At 38.7% G+C, this 18,170-nt stretch overlaps 1 protein-coding gene across 2 annotated transcripts in view; it reads right to left on the minus strand.

The window, feature by feature from the left end:
- The window catches only part of CDC40 (cell division cycle 40), a 38,462-nt gene extending 20,566 nt beyond the window's left edge, over window positions 1–17,896 (minus strand). The window contains exons 1-3 of one of the 2 annotated variants that reach the window (XM_080614547.1): window positions 17,490–17,896; window positions 8,273–8,359; window positions 6,569–6,698 (exon numbers count right to left, since the gene is read on the minus strand). In XM_080614547.1, coding sequence (XP_080470673.1) covers window positions 6,569–6,698; window positions 8,273–8,359; window positions 17,490–17,681 — 409 coding nt within the window. In that variant the 5' untranslated portion in view covers window positions 17,682–17,896. The remainder of the gene's footprint in view (window positions 1–6,568; window positions 6,699–8,272; window positions 8,360–17,489) is intronic. The other variant, XM_080614546.1, reaches the window with a different exon arrangement.
- Between the last annotated feature and the right edge of the window lie 274 nt (window positions 17,897–18,170).

The following is an 18,170-nucleotide window of genomic DNA, read 5'->3' on the forward strand; positions in this document are numbered from 1 at the left end:
TTAAATTATCAGACTTTGGTACATTCCAGAAAGACAGATAATTACAAGTATGTTTACACTGCACTGGGCAATGCAGCACACAGAGACCTGAGATAGCTCAGGTATGTGGAAAAATGCAGCTGGACTAAACCATTCTGACTGCACTGGCCTCTCCATGGAATCAAAGCAATCAGGGAATAAAATGCCTACAATTGTAAGAGGTAATAGTGACTGTAGGTGTTGCATGTAACATGAGGAGATGAAAAACAAACAAAAAAAAAATCCGAAGTGTTATTTCCAAAGTCAGTCATTTTAAGCTTTTAAAATATCAGTCTTACTGATGAAGTAATCCTGTTACGAGTATTCAGTAACTTGGTTATAACAAGCTTTGAGATTCATGGGCAGCAGACTGTTTCTTTAAAAAGGATTTCAATATCTTGGGAAGAAGAGATTTTAAACTACCAAATGAATGAAGCAGTCCACTTCTACAATGAGTGCTGATGCTGAAAGAGCCATGAAATTATTTTTCTACCATATTCATAAACAGTTCGTGTGCAGTATGTAAAAAATAATCTGTAATTCTCCTTCACACTGAAAATTGATATATGCCCACATAATTAAGGACAGTATATTGTCCTTCTCAAAAAAATGCTCAGAAAGGAATTACCAAGAAAACAGACAGCTTCTTCTGAGGGTACAGACACAGAAGAATAAACAAGGCCTTATCTTTTGGGGCTTCCTAGTCTTTTTAGCCATGCTTCAAGGACTACAACATTGGCTTTTGACCATTTACATCGTCATGGCCTGTGAAGTGAAATTTTTTTTTCTAGAGATAAAGCTTTCTCTTTAATAGCTGAAATTATGTAAGAAGATTGCCTTACATGAATGGATTCAAAATAGGGTAGATTACCTATGACTGCAGGTGCAAAACTGGTTACTAATTAAAAGAAGTCAAGACTCTCACAGGGTAATTACTGAAGGCTTTCCATCAAATTGGGAGGGGATCTTATACTAAAATGGCCTGCCCAGATATAGTATTCAGTATTTTTTATCGATTATGCCATCAGAAAAGGATCCCATACCTGTAAAAGCTGCAGCTGACACCAAAGACAAGTGTGAAACATTTCACTTCAGCAAAGACATGATGAAGGATAAATACCGAAAGCAAGCAAACAAGAAAGAAACTGATTAGATCCAAGGGGAAAAACACAGGCTGCCAAGGTACTGGTGTAGATACACTTAACAAGTGTATCTGACACCAATAAGAAAAATAAATAAGTAAGTAATAAAAAAAAAAAGAAATATAAGATTTATTGCAAAGGAAAAACTACATAAAACATGGAACAGCACTGGGAAGGCCTAATCTAGATTGGCATGTCCAGTTTTAAGCAATGTAGTCAAAATAAAAATTCAGAAAAAAATTAAGAGTAACAAGAATGATAAAATATTGGAGGGAAGGGAAGGCCTAGAAAAGACTGAGGAAACATGCTTGTCAGTCTAAAGAGAGATAAAGGACAAACCGCAAAAACCTGATGGAACCAAAGGTAGCTTCAATTTGCAAAACATCAGAGACAACAATGACCCATGGCTTGACAGGGCGGCTGAAGGGAATATGAGAAATAGTTTAGATTTGTGGCACAGAAGTTTTAGGGTGGTATCAATAAAATCTCAACTATTACACTTGTGAAAAAACCTACAACATTTAGAGTCATACAATAAGTTAGGTTAGAAAAGACCTTGAAGATCATGGGGTCCAACTGTTAACCCAGCACTGCCCAGTTCACCACTAAATCACATTACTAAGTGCCACATCTACACATCTTTTGAATCCCTCCAGGGATGGCGACTCCACCAGCTCCCTGGGCAGCCTGTTCCAATGCTTGATAAACCCTTCAGTGAAGAAACTTTTTCCTAATATCAAATCTAAAGTTCCCCTAGAACAACTTGAGGCCATTCCCTCTCATCCTATTGCTTGTTACTTGGGAGAAGAGACTCACACCCACTTCACTACAACCTCCTTTCATATAGTTGTAGGGAGCTTTAAGGTCTACCCTGAGCCTCCTTTACTCTAAGCTTAACAACACCAGTTCCCTCAGCTCCTGCAGATCTTAACCCTAACATGGAAAATATCTCCAGTGCCTGTGTCAACTTCACCTCTCCAAACTCCTGGAATGAAGAGAACCTTATTGGGATGGGTAGGTCTCATCTAGATTTAAAAGGTTGCTGGTACTGAGAAGGTTCAAGTGCTATTTGATGAAATAGCTGGGGATAGCCAACAGTTAAAGAAAAACAAGCAGGCACATTATTTAAAAAAAAGCCATATCCTTAAGCAAAAGGCAGCATAGAAATCTGAAACCTCAGATAACAAGGATAGCAGTAAGCACAAAATCCTATTTCAACTGAGGGCAGGGAAATGGAAAACCCAAGCATGCATACAAAATGCTTGGTTAAAATTGGAATATCTTGTTTTAAATTTATAAACTAATGTATTCTATTCAATTATGTCAGTATTACATTCTTCACCAGGTAAAAAGAATACAGAAATAAGATGGTCATACCAGTAGGGAAACACATGCTATACGTTACAGAAAGCTTAAAGACAATTCAGATGAACAAGTTAATAGAGTTAACAGGCATTAAAGGATCCTTTGGATTGAAATTCCAGTTTTAAGTAGTGGTGAGTACAGTCACCAGAATTCCCTTTCTGAGCATTCAGCCAGAAGGTACAATAACCATGAAATGGTAACAGAGATTAAACAGGTGCTAGGGAGAGAAGCACAGTAATAATGACATGGTTTAGTCACCTCCTTGTAACAGACTGCAAATCTTACACCAAGATGTGACGGAAACAGCTTTTTTACACAATGTACTTGTACCATGAAGCAGTCACATTAGAAGCTCACATAGGAAAAAAAAAAAAAAAAAAAAAAAAATCAGAAAAGGGCCAACTGAGCAATACAGGAAACTTGATCTTAATTTTTTTTTTTTTCCCAAGTATACACACTTTAACAACCACCACAATGCAGTATAAATTAACATTGTTGAGGAGCCAAAGCAAACCATAAAAACATTCGCTACAATGATCTCAATCTCAAAACAGGAGGGCTGTATTAAGTAAAGAAGATTTTAAAAAGGAACAGAAAGTGAGCAAAGGGTAAAAAAGCCTTTTCCAAATGCAGGGACACTTCAAAGACACCATGTAGGAGAAAAAGAACTAATGCCTGCCAGCTATTAAAGAAGACTTTAAAGAAAGCAGAAGGAAGTGAGCACAGCTGAACAGTATGTAAAGAGAAACTATTAGAAATAAGAAACTATTCTTCAAAGAGCTGAAGTTGCATCCAGATGTGAAAGATACAAAGAACCAAACTCTAGCAGACAAAGTAAACACTACAGTAAGGCAAACCCCCTTTGCCCCTCAAAAACGAGGAGCAAATCACATAAGGTATAAAACCTAACATTTGCCCTTTGTCAAAAACTGCAGGGGCAGAAAGCATGTAGGCCAACAGATACAGGAATGAAAAGAGCATCAGTGAGGTTTCTTAAAATATATGTTCATTGTGAAGGAATGTGGTAGGCTCCTGTGCCAGAACCTTTCTTTATGGGTAATGTGACAAAATATCCATCTCAAAGTGAAATGTCAGGAGACTAGAGACAAACAAGTGGTAACAAAACACTGGGACCAGATGGTAGCTATCCAAGAGATCTAAAGCTGAAACAGTGCAAAAATGCTTATGTTGTATCACCTCAATATGATAGAAATAGAACGTACCAAATACAATGCCAACTTTCAAAAGATGTTTCAGAGGAGATTTGGGGAACTACAGGTCAACCAGCCAGACATTTGTATGGTTAGAAGCTTCAAGCAGTAGAAACTATAATGAAGGAAACAAGGAGTAGGCACTCGGATGAGCATTATATATCGCAGCAGAGCAGATAACACAGCTCTCAACAGAGATAAATTACAATGACAAAACCTCCAGAATACTTCTGAGGTGACAAACATGAATGAGCAAAGCTTGGCTGATGTTGGATACCTTTATGAAACCAAGTTAGACTGATTACAGAGTGTCTCAGAGAGTCTTTAAGAACTCCGCAGGTCTTAAAGTTATTAAAAGTTATTAAGACACTGTCAAGCTTCCATAGCACAAGAAAGTTGCTGCCAGACATATGTTCAGGCCCATGCTGTTCAACATATTAATAACTTATCTGGAAAAAAGGAGCAAGTAGCTTTTACAAAGCTACTCAAAGTAGTAGAGAAAAAAAAAAAAAGCCATGTTAAGAATTCTTAGAAACCCAAGGGAAAAAGCCTCTCACTTTATTGAGCCACAGAAATTCACAGTGAGATTACATCTTAAATGCTGTGCACAGCTTTGCCGTTCATGTCAGGAACAATATAGTGAAACTAGCAGAGACTCAGAAGAGAAAGAAAGCACAGCCATAGATATGGAAAAGCTGCAACAGAGGAACAAGAAGATTGACCACTGAAAATTCATAAATATAGAGACATTGCCCTTAGTTGACAGACTACATACCAAAAAAAAGTATTCATTCTCTTGCATCTTTCTTCTGCTCCTCACTAGGTACCAATTGCTGCCCATGTGTCTAACAGGATAAAGGGTTGAAAGGACCCTCAGTCCTTCTAGTGAGCCAGGATATCATGCTCATTTACTGCATCTTCTAGCTTGGACTTCAACTTCCCAGTGCTTGTTCTTGCAGTTTAAATTGCCTATATCTCAGCCTTTTCATAGCTCTATTATCACTGTACCCAGATCATTATCTTTTGAACATGTCCATAAAGCTGAATACTATAGTTGCACAGTTGCCAATGTTATTAGTCTTAAAAATGTATTTTTTATACTTTCTTGTAAGACAGCTTTCAATACTGCACACTGGTGACATAAATCAACAGCAGGGGCTTTGGGTAGATTTACTAGTTATATCTTTCCCCAAACTAAATTTCACAAACAAAAAAATTCAAAACCTAAACACTACATACAGAGAAAAAGGATCTGTATGCATCTGTTTTACACATACACACCCACAAAATACACAACCCATAAAATGCAACATTTTATTTCACAGAAAAAAAATCTCATCTGTCAATTCAGATCCTGATTAGGGCATTTTTGCATTATCTATCAAGTTCTAACATCAAATTGCAGTCTAGTAAGTTAAAGTTATGCTATGGAACTAAATACCTATTTCTTATTTGCCATATCCTAACAACTCAATGAAAAGTAACTATTAGCTAAAACTGTGTAAAAAAAAAACAAACAAAAAAACCAAAACCAACAACAAAACAAATCCCCCCCAAAACAAACTGTCTTAAATATATTTCAATTTTTAACATTTAAAAGAAAACCTCTAATAAAACACAAAGAGAAACTGAGGATGTTATAGTGTCTGATTTTAGCAATTTTTTTCTTCCAGGTTTCACTGTAATACCTGGCTCCTACATATGTAACCAATAAAATCCCAACCTTGTCTGTCACAGAATGCAGTAAGTGTACCCATGCATGCATAAAGCCCTAATGAATTTAAGGAGACTTGTGAGTAGAGAGGTAATTTTGAGGCATGACAGTTTGCAGGTAGTAGTATTTTGACGGTAAATACAAATAAAGACAGGCTCAAGTCTGCTGTGCAAAAAGCTGAGTGTTGTAACATCTTAAGGTTACACAGGAAGTATCATTATATACTTCAAATTCAGTCTATTCGGCAAGTAAAGTGATACTTCATCTGAAACCAAAGATGCATATTTGCAAGACAAGCCCTTGCAGCCAAGTTTAAAATTGAAATGAAAGCTTACAATGAAACACAGAAGAAAAATTAATCACTGTTATATGTAAATATATGGTAGGTTTGTTCTTTCAAATGAGTCCAAAATAATGCTTAGAATCCACAGTCTTTCCACATCTTTTCTATTAAAAAAAACCCAACAGTTTTTTCTCACAATCCGTAAGAAGTCTATTTGAAATTCAAGCCTCCCCAAAACTCATACGTTTTATTTTCCAAAGGCAACTATTTACAAGTGTAAGGATTCTTCAAGATAAGAAAGCAGCTACTAAAATGACCACCAACCTGGAGTAACTGGGTCTGTCTTTGCTAAGAATATTTTAGTGACATATTCCCACTTTTTTCAATTCCTGTTCATTCAGCCTGTATCTAGAGGCAATTACTCTGAAGAAATTAACAACTCAGTAAGGCTTCCTTTTAGTTTTGAGAGAGCTACCTTTAGTTAGGATCACATGAAAGAATCTATTTGCATAAACAGATCTACAGCTATTTGTCATATTAAAAGCATGAAATTTTGATTCGTTTTCTCCATTGATGCAACTAATGGAAGGATTAATGAAGAGGGGCTTTGTAGGAGGTTGTAAACTAGATTACAGTTTCAAAAGAGAATTACAAAATTACATTTCCCAAATAAATACTATGATCTCCAGCCATATGGATTCTCAAAGACCTTTCTCCATTTTAGTAAGTCTGTTAAAAAGCAATTTACAAAACTTTCAGTCCTATTAACTCTTCTATAGACAGCCCAACCTGGGCACAATACAGGTGGAGGTGAATTCTACTATTAAGGACTTACCATAGGTTGCAAAGGTTCTTCTTTGTTGTTCAAACATGAAATCATTGATGTGAGCTGGTTCTGCATATCCAGAAAGCATATTTCTAGGTGCAGCCATTTGTTGAGTCCTAAATGGGTTTTCTGGTCCAAACTACATCAAAGATGTTAAAAGAAAGTATATCAGAGTTACTGATTTCTTATTTACGTGTGTATAACTTTTCAAGAAAAAACACAGGAGAAAAAAAAATCCCAGCACCCGACTTGTCTTTCAAAAATTGTAACAAAATCACTTCAACTTTATATTTCTTTACAATTACTGAATAAGCTTCTAAGTCCTTTATTTTACACAGTAAGTGCTTGCACAGTTGCTCTGTACAGCTCATTTTGTGATTGAACTCTCTAACCTGTATTACTGGTACAGCAGATAAATCAATACCAACTACTTGACACAAAGTGCTGCCATTCAGTATGTGATCAGTACAAGCATTCAGAAGACAAAATAACTGCATAACATTCCTCGTAAGGGAGAGACAGCAAAACCTACTAAACCTGTGTACTTAATGCAGAAATTATACTGCCAACTGCATTTAAAAAGCAACTGGGAACTTGCTGTGTTATTTCAGGAAATTCACTTATGAAATCCTGTCTTGTTTTTCTTCTTGCAAGACAACAATTGCCAGTCTTCCTGACCATACCACAGTTAGGGGAAAAACAAATAAAAAAATAACAGTGAATACAAACAAATGCAGTACACTGAGACTAATACCAAAATAAATGTAATTGTAACCCTACGATTGTTGCCATATTTGCAGGCACCTGAGACTACCCTATATTAGGCTTCCCTAACTAAAAACACTTATACAAGGTAGCACGGTAGTAAGTTTAAAGCAGTATTTTTGCTCACACGCTTTGTGGCCTTGGTATGTTGTAAAAAGCAAGCTTGCTATGAAAAGGCCAATTTATGTGATTCCACAAAAGGTTTTGTAAGCATAAAGTATAACTAATATAGAAATTTCAGATTGATGCAGCCTTTGTCTACCTAAAATACTAACACCTGGTCTAACAGAAGACAAGCTGTACAAAGAAGTTAAATACTGAAATCAGCTAAAGGCGTGAACAGCTATTTTTATCTTTCAGATAGCATGTCAGTTATAACAAAATAGAAAGCAGCTCACATGGCATCAGGCAGTCCAAATTCAGCCTAAAATGATTTTTCACTATACACATTCAGCATAGCTTAAGCTACTAAAATACTTAAAGCTGATGTGAATCAAAATACTGAAAGAACTTGGATTTTAATTTAAAATCCTGCTCCAAAAGCCATGTATCCCCAAAACTTACAACCATTCATTTTTCTAAGTAGCATGTTGAGCAAATAGCAAAAAAATGTGAGAACAGCAAAAGACTACTTTAATGCACTTCATGTTTTCTCAACATCTTTATAATGCTATTTTCCTACCTTGATTTTTCAATTTCCATAGCTATTATTCTAATAAACACTTTAAGAATCTTCTTAAAACAGCTTTATGCAGAATATTAAAATTCAAGCATTAACAATACCAACACACCTGTGTAGAATCTTTTTTCAGTTTCCTCAAACTAGATTCCAAAATAGAGCAAGCATCCAAACAAGGTATGTCTTATATGAATTTCACATGAGATTTAAAGAACCTCTGCCTTTAAGCCAAAGGCATTTCTGCTCTAAAGATCAATACTGTTTCTTACCTCAGGTGCAAACATGGTATCGTAAGTGGGATTGTACTGAACTTCCTTGATAGCAGGATCAAGGTGGACTCCTGTTTCCACATCTTCCTGAAATAAAACAGACATATGAATAAACCATTTTCCACATACAGACTTTCAAATATATTACATTACCCCATTTCAGACCAAATTAGGGCTGTAGTTCAAGTTGACACTTTCAGGACTGTGAAAGGAGTAGCCTGGGCAAAGTTTCTATTTTCCAAAAATACTGATTGCAAAACTCATGTTGGGCCCTCACTGAGAAATCCATCTAAGATACATGAGGAAATCTGCACGTGTATTATTAATTCTTTTTTTTTTTTTTTTTTAAGGCTTCATGCACACAGTTTAAAACCAGTGGCAAGATTGGAGGCAAGCTTTTTTTTGTTGTTTTTTGGATTTTTTTTCCTTTGAGGATGTTTGAAAACCAGACCTAGTAAAGAAGAGTCAATTGAGTGGTCATCAATTTAATATGAAAGAGTGAAACTAGAGTCTACAAAAAGTGTAAGGCTGAAGTCACAAGCAACTGTTCTGAAAAACAGTTGGGAAAAAATATTAGACATCAGTGCAAACATAACATGGAATAATGAGTTTCAGAGAATCCACTGATCCCTTACCTCCAGGTTTTTAACAAAAGGTATAAGTGTAATTCAACATTTACACACAATTTACATACATTTCCAAGAATGTTGTGACAAAAATGGAACTCGATAGATGAAGAGACAAGAAAGAGGGCCTAACTAAAGGAACAACTTCTCAAGCAACTCGAAGAGAAAAACTTAAATGAGTACACACAGCTGAAAACAAAGCAGAAACGATGGGAAAGAGAAAGGCAGTACTCAGAAAGACCTCGTTTCACAGAGCTCTACTGAAGCTCATTTACACTGACCCTGAATTGACACACCTGCATACCCCCAATTCAGAGCTCATGAAGGAGAATGTTACTTTGCAGTATTATTACTGGTATTGCTTCCCGCATCTTCATTCTAGAATAAATACATTTGAAAGGGATTTACAATGTGCGAGTAAATTGATAATATCCCTAGTAATTTTACTGAAAACCTATCTTCGCATCAGCATCTAATCAGTGCTCACCTACATGATCCAAAAGCATTTGCAATTCAGAGAAGGAAGTGGCACAACAGAGGATTGCATTTTAGCAGTCACTTCCTCAGCACAAAATTACCTTTAAGAAACTCAATCTTGCTTTGCATTATAGTATCTTGAAAGACCAAAATGGCATGTTCTTTACTTGTTTAATACTGTTAGCTATTCTCTAACATGGCATGCCCAGAAGCCTTTCTTCTCCCCAATTTAATAGTAGTTCAATTACAAATGAATTTGCTTAGACATGCAAGACTTAAAAAGTTTTAAAACCTTGTTTTCCAGACACAGAAAAGCAGTACCTTTGCCATGTTATCTGATCATATTTGGTTAAAACTGCTCAATAAAACCAAACCAACCAAAAGTTGAGTGTTTGGTTGGTTGTTTTGGGGTTTTTTTCAGGGTTTTTTTGTTTGTTTGGGGTTTTTGTTTTCTTGGGTTTGGGTTTTTTTTTTTTGGTGGTTTGTTTTGGTGTTGGGTTGTTTTTTTTTTTGAAGAATGACATCAGCTATTCCATCAATTGTTTTTCTACTAAGATCACTGTCTTAGATTGTTAAATCCAACTAGAAAACTTCACTCTCACTGTATACCAATTATTTTAACAGGCAGGTCCAGCAATTGCACTGTTCTTGCTTGAACCCTTAGCACTGCCAATTCTCAGCCTGACCTTGCTCCTCTCATCACACGACCTTAACAATTCAATGGGTTTAGATGATAACAGCTACCGGTACATTCACAGCTCTGACTTTCATACACTATGAACTTGCCTGGGAACAGCACAGCAGGCCTAATCCAGTCATTTAGCAACAACAACAATAAAAAAGACACCCCCATCCTCAGTTAGAATAGGAGCATATCAAAACCATTTTGTAACCTCTATTACCTACACACATTTTCTTTCACAGTTCTATGACCTGAGGACATTTTCCACAGGCAACTTTTCCAAGTCATGTCATACAGCTTGCTCTGCCAGCTAGACTTCAGATCTTAGCAACCAACCTTATAATTTGAAAAAATTAATGTCATTGATAATATGGCAAAATTCATCTTATGAACTGCTAGGAACATTTAAAAAGTTATCAGTTTACTTGAAATTAAGACACCTCTTTTTTTTCCTGCTCATTAAAACTGTAAAAATGAGAAAAATCCAGTTTTGCAAAACTGCCAAGAATTTGTCAGTTCTGCTATTTTTCTTCCTCTTTTCTCCCTGTTAAGTCCTATTATATGCCACTTGGTAATTGAGAAAAGAAACAGATTGTGCCATGAAAGCTGATCCTCTGCTGGACGATTATAGCAATTCTGGTTCTACTTCACTGCTGGTAGAACAGTGCTGAGTCATTTGGAAGCCACACAATATGTTCACTCCTAGACCCACCACAGGCATAGTCCTTCTGTGTGAAAACCACCGAGCCTTGAAATTGAAGCACATGTTATATTCAGAGGTACACTCCCCAAGACCTGCAGCCTTATTCATGTTTTCATACATTTGGGCATCAAATGATGATCTGTTAATACGCTGCTGAAGCACATACTGGTTCTCTTTTCATTATGCCGTTTCACTTTAAACTATATAATAATTAGAATGTGTCCCAATACCTACTTTACCTTCTCAGTATTTTAAAGAATCAAAATCTTCATAAGAAAATAAAGCCTTGAGTTAACATTCTGAAATGTTAGTCTACAGCATGAGTTCAAATTACAGCAGACAAATTATCCTTTGGTCAGCATCTGATAACTGCTATTTTGTACAGCATTATGAGACTCTGGTAGGTAGCAGAAACATTAAAAATATGAAACTAGTCTATCAACCATTTCAGAAATTGCCAAGCTGTCTGCATCGGGGTGTTTTGATGGTTTGTCTTTCTTTAAAAAAAAATAATAAAAAAAAAAATAAAAATAAAAGAGAGGAAAGAACTCCAACAACCTCTGCACACAGTGAAGATCCTGGGTACATCATCATGCATCGCCAGAAGACCATTTCAGCAGAACTCATCATTCCAACACCCAGAAAGTGAAAAAAGTAAACATACAGGTCTTACAACCCTGTCCCTTTATGCTGGCATTCTAGATGCAGTCGCCATAGCTACAGCGAACAGATAAGGGACCACAGGTGCAGCAGTTTGGCAGAGCTGTGTGACTGAGACAGATAATCTAAAGGATGTCCCTCTGCTGTGCTGTAGGTCTTCCTTTGGTCACATATGACATATCTTGATCTATCTAAAAGCCTAAGGTGCGTGATCTATCATGCAGCTTATGTCCCAAGAGTGACACAAGTGGCTCTGCAGGATGGAAAACTATCAGTAGGCTAGACTGAAAGAGGAGGGCATCTGTGAACTTAATGATGGGCTAAATACTACCCTGTGTAATTTCTCACTCACAAAGGCATAGGAATCACAAAAAGGAGGGTCAAGAAGCTGTCAATTTAAACAGATACAGGGTTTCTCCAGAGAAAAATAAAAATTGAGCCGCAGGACTGGCCATGAAGCAGCTTGTGTTTGCTCCAACTTGGAAACTGTATAAATATGGGCTTTACGGCATGCCATAATACCACCAAGGTGGTATACCCCATATAACCTGAAAAAGAAAAATAAAGGCTTTAGGAAGTTACATTTCACCAAATATGGCTTTCTTGGAAGACATAATACAATAGAGCTGCAAACTTCTGCTCTACGTGTCACCTCTCTGCTTTTCTCAGCACTGGTAACAAGCATCAACTGAAATATAGCGGCTACATTGGGCACCACATATCAGCTAAGACACATACTACCGAAAAGGGTACTGGGTTTAACAGTAGCAGTCATTTTTTCTCCTTCTTCGTAGCTGGTGCAGCGCTGTGTTTTTGACTTTCAGCCTGGGAACAGAGCTGATAACACTGATGTTTGGTCTGACCAAGGACTTTGTGAGTCTCATGCTCTGCCAGGGAGGAGGAGAAGCTGGGAGGAAGCAGGGACAGGACACCTGACCCAAACTAGCCAAAGAGGTATTCCATACCACAGCACGTCATGCCCAGGATGTGTAATTGAGAGTTACCCAGAAGGGCTGGAACACTGCTGGGGTTGTTCTAGGTGTCGGTCGGTGAGGTGTTGTATTCTCTTCCCTTGTTATTTCCTTTATCGTTATTATTATTGGTGGTAGCAGTAGTGGTTTGTGTTATACCTTAGTTATTGAACTGCTCTTGTCTCAACCCGTGGGAGTTACACTCTTTTGATTCTCCTTCCCATCCCTCCGGGAGTGGGGGGAGGAATGGGGGGAGTGAGTGTGAGTGCTGCGTGGCTGGGTTTAAACCATAACAGGGGTCCAAAAGAGAAATTCAAGAATCAGAGGTCTAAGAAAATGACACGTACAGAAAAACTGAACAACCTAATTTACACTAAAAAAGATCCAGATTATACAATTAGCAGAAATAAGGAAAGCCAAATACTGAATTTCTCAGTCTATGGATCCACTGAAGTTCTGTAGAAAAGTTAAATGAGTGTCTACCCAAGCAGATGCAGGTAAAACTCTTGATGTAAGGCAAAAAAGCAGCATGTTGTCTTATCACTATACTACTTGATACGTTGTGTTTTCTTTTTTGTTTGGGTTTTTAGGTTTTTAAATAGGTGTGATGTCTACTTACTTGCAATATTTGGTTGATTTACAGTTCAGATATGATTTGATTAGGTAAAAAATTATTTGATACTCAGATGGTCTCCTTTTGCGTCTTTCACCCTCCAGCACAGCATCACACTGTCACAGGGGAATGATGCTTATGGCTGTACTCTGTGGTGTTAGCATTTCCTAAGCAATCTACCTTGGGACAGACAGAAACTTTTGATACCAAGTGTAGACGTTATAACTCCCTAGAGATCACAGAATGCCTAGCTCCTATCAAGGCATGCTCCTTCAGCCCTACCATAAAGGTCCTTTGGCCAGTTAAAAGTCAGCATAGGAAAGAGCACAGGATATAGAAGGGATTTTAGACTATAAATACAGTAAATCAAATTAGCTTTCCTTCCTATGGATTCCTTAAACATGCCACAGTCCTGGTTTTCTTTGGAAAAACACTGTCTGAAAGCCATAAAACAAAACCATTACTGTATATGAAAAGTACTTGATTTATAGAATTCAAAACAGTTCAATAATAATAAAAAGCCTGCTAAAAGTCTTTTTCTGCTTCATTTTTGTTTCTTTATATGTATGCAAGACAAAAACATTTTTAATTAAACACAGGCCAAATCCCTGTAGTAGGCATCAGAGCAAAGCCTTAAATAAAGGCTTAAATAAAGTTTTTAAATAAAAGAATCTGCAGCATGGAGTGCAACACTTATCTGTTCCTTAGAAAGAATATAATGTTATTTACATTGAGGCAACTCACAATCCTTTTAACCCACAATATTTTAAAACTTCAGTCAAATTTTGTAATCTCCACTGTGCTATTATGTGGCTACCTGTAATGTAATAAGAACCATTCATGAATTTAGAAGCAGAATTTGACACTTAAATCTCAAGCATTTGTGTAAACACAAAGTTTGTAAGAACAAAGCAAAGGTCAGAGTTTTCCAGTTTCATATCATGCAAGTGAAGAGTTATGACGTCTATATGTTTTTTTCTGGATATTTTAGATAATAAATCTACAATGCTTTCTTCTCCCCAGGTAAATTCATTACTAATTAGCCAAGAAGCTAAAAAGGGCATGCTGCTTTGCTAAGGCCTAATTAGTTTTAATTATCCATTAAATTACAATATGGTAAATTAAGACCCCATCCTATGAGCCACAGAGGCTGACGCAATTTGTCACTTACCAACACTTGCATAAACCACATGGGCTGTGAAATATGCTGTATTATCTTTTATAAAGATTTTCAGATTTGTTACCAAGAGAAGAATGGTGTTTGCAGTGAAGTTCCAATATTTCATTGTTTTCAGCTTTTAGTCATTATACCTATTCATCTCCTCTTAACAGTAAATGTCCATCCCACTAACTTCAATAGAATAAAAACAAAACAGGAAGAAAAGGGTATGTTAAATGGATTTGTTGAACTAGTCTACGTTCCCAGCATCTTGCAAGATGCCAATTTCTAAACATCTATTCTCTACAAAGATAATATTGTGTCAAAGAAAGCAGAAACCCCCACCATATTAAAAGAAGCCAAAACATTCCTAACAAATAACACCTCAAATTCACTAATATTCATTACTGCTACAGAATGGTCACACACTGACTTTGCATCATTCCTATCTCCATAAATGGGGAGACATTAGGTTTTAAAGAACATCAAGAAATACTACTTCAGTGGAAGAAAGAGACTTCAGTTGCATTTTTCTGGACACCTGCATACTGCCAAAGGTAAACTAGATTCTACAAATAGACCTGAGACTTCCACATCCCTCCCACATTGAAGACAACACAAATGCTCCAGCTCTTGTATTGGGCCAGGACAGTCTAGCTGATTTCAACCAAGATGAGTATCCTCCCCTCAAAACCAGTGAATGCAACACTGTAGATAAATATGGTAAAATCTGCTGCCATTCAAGTCGCACCCTGAACTGATGGAGATCAAACAGTAAACGTGCTGGGTTTGGCTGGGGTAGAGTTAATTTTCTTCATGGTAAACAGTATGAGTCTATGTTTTAGATTTGTGCTGGTAACAATGTTGATGATACAGAGATGTTTTAAATACTGCTGAGCCAAGGCCTTTTCTGCCCATCACAGCACCACACCAGTGAGCAGGCTGGAGGTGTACAAGAGGTTGTGAGGGGACACACCTGAGACACCTGACCCCAACTGAGGATAGTCCATACCATACAGCATCATGTTCAGTGTATAAAGCTGGGGGAAAAAGGAGGAAGGGGATAGATGTTCAGGGTGATGGCATTTGTCTTCTCAAGTCACCACTACTCACGATGAAGCCCTTCTGTCATGGAGACGGCTAAGCACCTGCCTGCCCATGGGAAGGAGTGAATGAATTCATTTTACTTTGTGTACAGCTTTTGCTTTACCTATGAAACTGCCTTTATCTCAGCCCATTTGTTTTCTCTCTTTTACTTTCTGATTCTATCCCCCATCCCACCAGGAGGAGCGAGCAAGTGACTGCCTGGGGCTTAGCTGCTGTCTGGGGTTAAACTATGGCAATGTTCTCTTCTTTGCCTGTAAGGCAAAGCTTACAGCTGCAACATTTCCTGTGAAAGTTATTTCTTTACAGAATATGCAATTTCCTTCAGCATTTTTAATTCATTAGTGAACGTAAATACTTTGTGAGCAATCTTAGGGTGTTTTGTTTTTAGTTTTGTTTTTTTTTTTCATATCAGTAGAAGCTGTAGCAAAATTGATTCTAATTGGTTTTGGCAATGTCTAGAAAAAAATGTAACTTAGAAAGAATCCTAAAGCAAGAAGTTTAGAGTGAAAAAAGGAAAATGCTATGTTATAGGACTTGAAACATATGCTGGCCTCTACTTTCACACCAACATTCATAATGCACTGGTGTTAAAGACCAAATAATGAATATCTATTTGACTTTTACAGTTTATGTTCTTAATTAGCCTAATTCACACCACACAAAAGCCACCACTAACATACCTTAGCCCGTTTTTGCATAGCCAATGGCAAAGAACGCTAGATCATCAGACTTCCATTACTTAAACTTATTCTGAATTTATTCTCACTGTGTTAACTGTAGTTAATCAGTTCATTTAATTAAATGCCTTGGCACTTAGAAACCTCACTCCCTTTTTACCTTGGTTAGCAGAAGGCCCTCGGCAGAGACAGTCCTAGTTGTACTGGTGGATACCCCTTCCAGGGCATAGCCTGGAGAACAGCTTCAAACAGAACATGCTACTGGCACCTAACTCTTTGCACTTAACTCTTTCCTCCAGCTGCTTGTTTCTCCTCTGGCACTGGGAATTTAACTGTGCCAGCACAGCAATCGTGCAGCTACATGGCAAGACAGATCTAGGAATGGATCCAGGGACTAATAACTCCAGCAATTGGTTTGTAGTGTGGGGGTTTTTTTGTTTGGTTTTTTGTGTGTGTGTGTTTTTGTTTTGTTTTTGTTTTTTGTTTGGTTTTTTTTTTTTTTCTTAAATTCAGACATTCAGACTAGTTCCTTGATGTCAGTCACCAAGCAACTACACAAACCTTTGTGCTGTCATGGCAAAACTGTTCCTACAGCCCCAAGAGCAATGAAGAGAACAGCCAATACTACTTGCCACTTATCATTCACACTCAAATAACATTACAGATGTTAATTAGCATTCCTTTCAAAGCCTGTATGAGAAGACAGTCTGCCAGAAGCTGGAATTCAATAAGTTCAGTATTTCTAAGACTCCAAGGGATCAGAAAATGCACATCTAGTCAGGACATACAATATAACATGCACACACAGATACGACCAGGTACTACACCATGTGAATTCACTAACAAAGAGAAAGATTCCATTCACCTCTTTGTCACAAAGTAGGAAACTTTTCAGAAAAACTGGAAGCAACACAGTACTACAGTGACAGCCATAATGGTGAGTCACCTGCTTTTGATTAGAAACTAGTTGCCTATACTAAAATCCCAAACCAAACTAACACCCTCTCCTTCCCCTTTCTGAAATCACAAAAGTGAACTAATATCATACTGAACTTGGAAAATTAAGGTTTCCTAAGCAATGGTGGAATTGAAATCAGAAACACCGATCAGCTTCCAGGATACTGTTTAGGGCAGGATTCTGCTGCACTCAGCCTATCAAGTATCGGTTTCACCCCAACACTGGGGCAAACCACACAGAAGAACATCCTGAATCCAGGGGAACTGAAGACAAGAATACCTGAAGAGCGCTAAGCAAGGCACGCTTTTAAGATAGACATAATACGCTTTAATAAGTTTAACGGCCACAGTAGGATCCACCGGCCGAGCTCTCCGACAAACGCCTTCAACTCCCAGCTCCGGCCTCACACCGTGGGTCAGGGCAAGGCCAGGCGGCGACAACGCCCCTGCGCCGGGCCCGCCCCTCTCCCTCGGCCTGGGCTGCCCTAAAGCCGTCTGACCCCAGCGAAAGAAGCCAACGCAGTGTCCACAGCGGCGCGCAGGCACCCGGGGCCCCGGTCTCCCGGGCAGCGGAGGGACGCCTACCTTCACGGCTACTTCCGGGGCCGCGTCCACGGCCAGGGCTGCTGGGGCGGCGGCGGGCGCCCGGAGGTGCAGCACAGCGTCGCGGGTGGCGACCACAGCAGCGCTCTGGGAGCCGCCTTCAGCCTCCGGCTCCGAGTCGGGCTCCGAGTCAGACCCGCCGTAAGAGACGAGCGCGGCGATAGCCGCCGACATCTTGGCGCGAGGGATGACGGGACGAGCAGGTCCTGGCAGCTCCTCAGAGCTCAGCGCTTTCCTTCTCCCGCAAGACGAGAAGGGTGGGGCTGCCCATTAAGAGATAGCGCTTTAGAACGGATCATACGTCCCACAATGTGTGGGATAAATTATGGATTTCCTTTGGATATACAGGCGTTACAGGGGGAGGACCATCTTCCTTTGCTGTTTTCTGTATTCAACCTTTCAGGACTTCCAGACAGGACTACAAGCTCCAGCATGCAACGCTGAGCCAGCAGGCCGGACCCAAGCCCCGCTGGAGGCGGGGACAGTCAGTCCGAGTACTGTGGCGCAGCTGCTGCTGTCCTGCTGCCCAGGCAAACGAGTTTTATGGCACCGCTCTTGACGGGGAGAGGAGCGCGGGAGTGTGGGGAGGAATCTTCTCGCTGCTTGTTCTAAGGGAACGCGCGCCTGCCGATGGCAGGCTCTCGAGCTCCACCGCTCTCCCGG

The sequence above is a fragment of the Psittacula echo genome (genome assembly GCF_963264785.1).
Source record: "Psittacula echo genome assembly, chromosome: 4".
In the NCBI taxonomy this organism is placed as follows: domain Eukaryota; kingdom Metazoa; phylum Chordata; class Aves; order Psittaciformes; family Psittacidae; genus Psittacula; species Psittacula echo.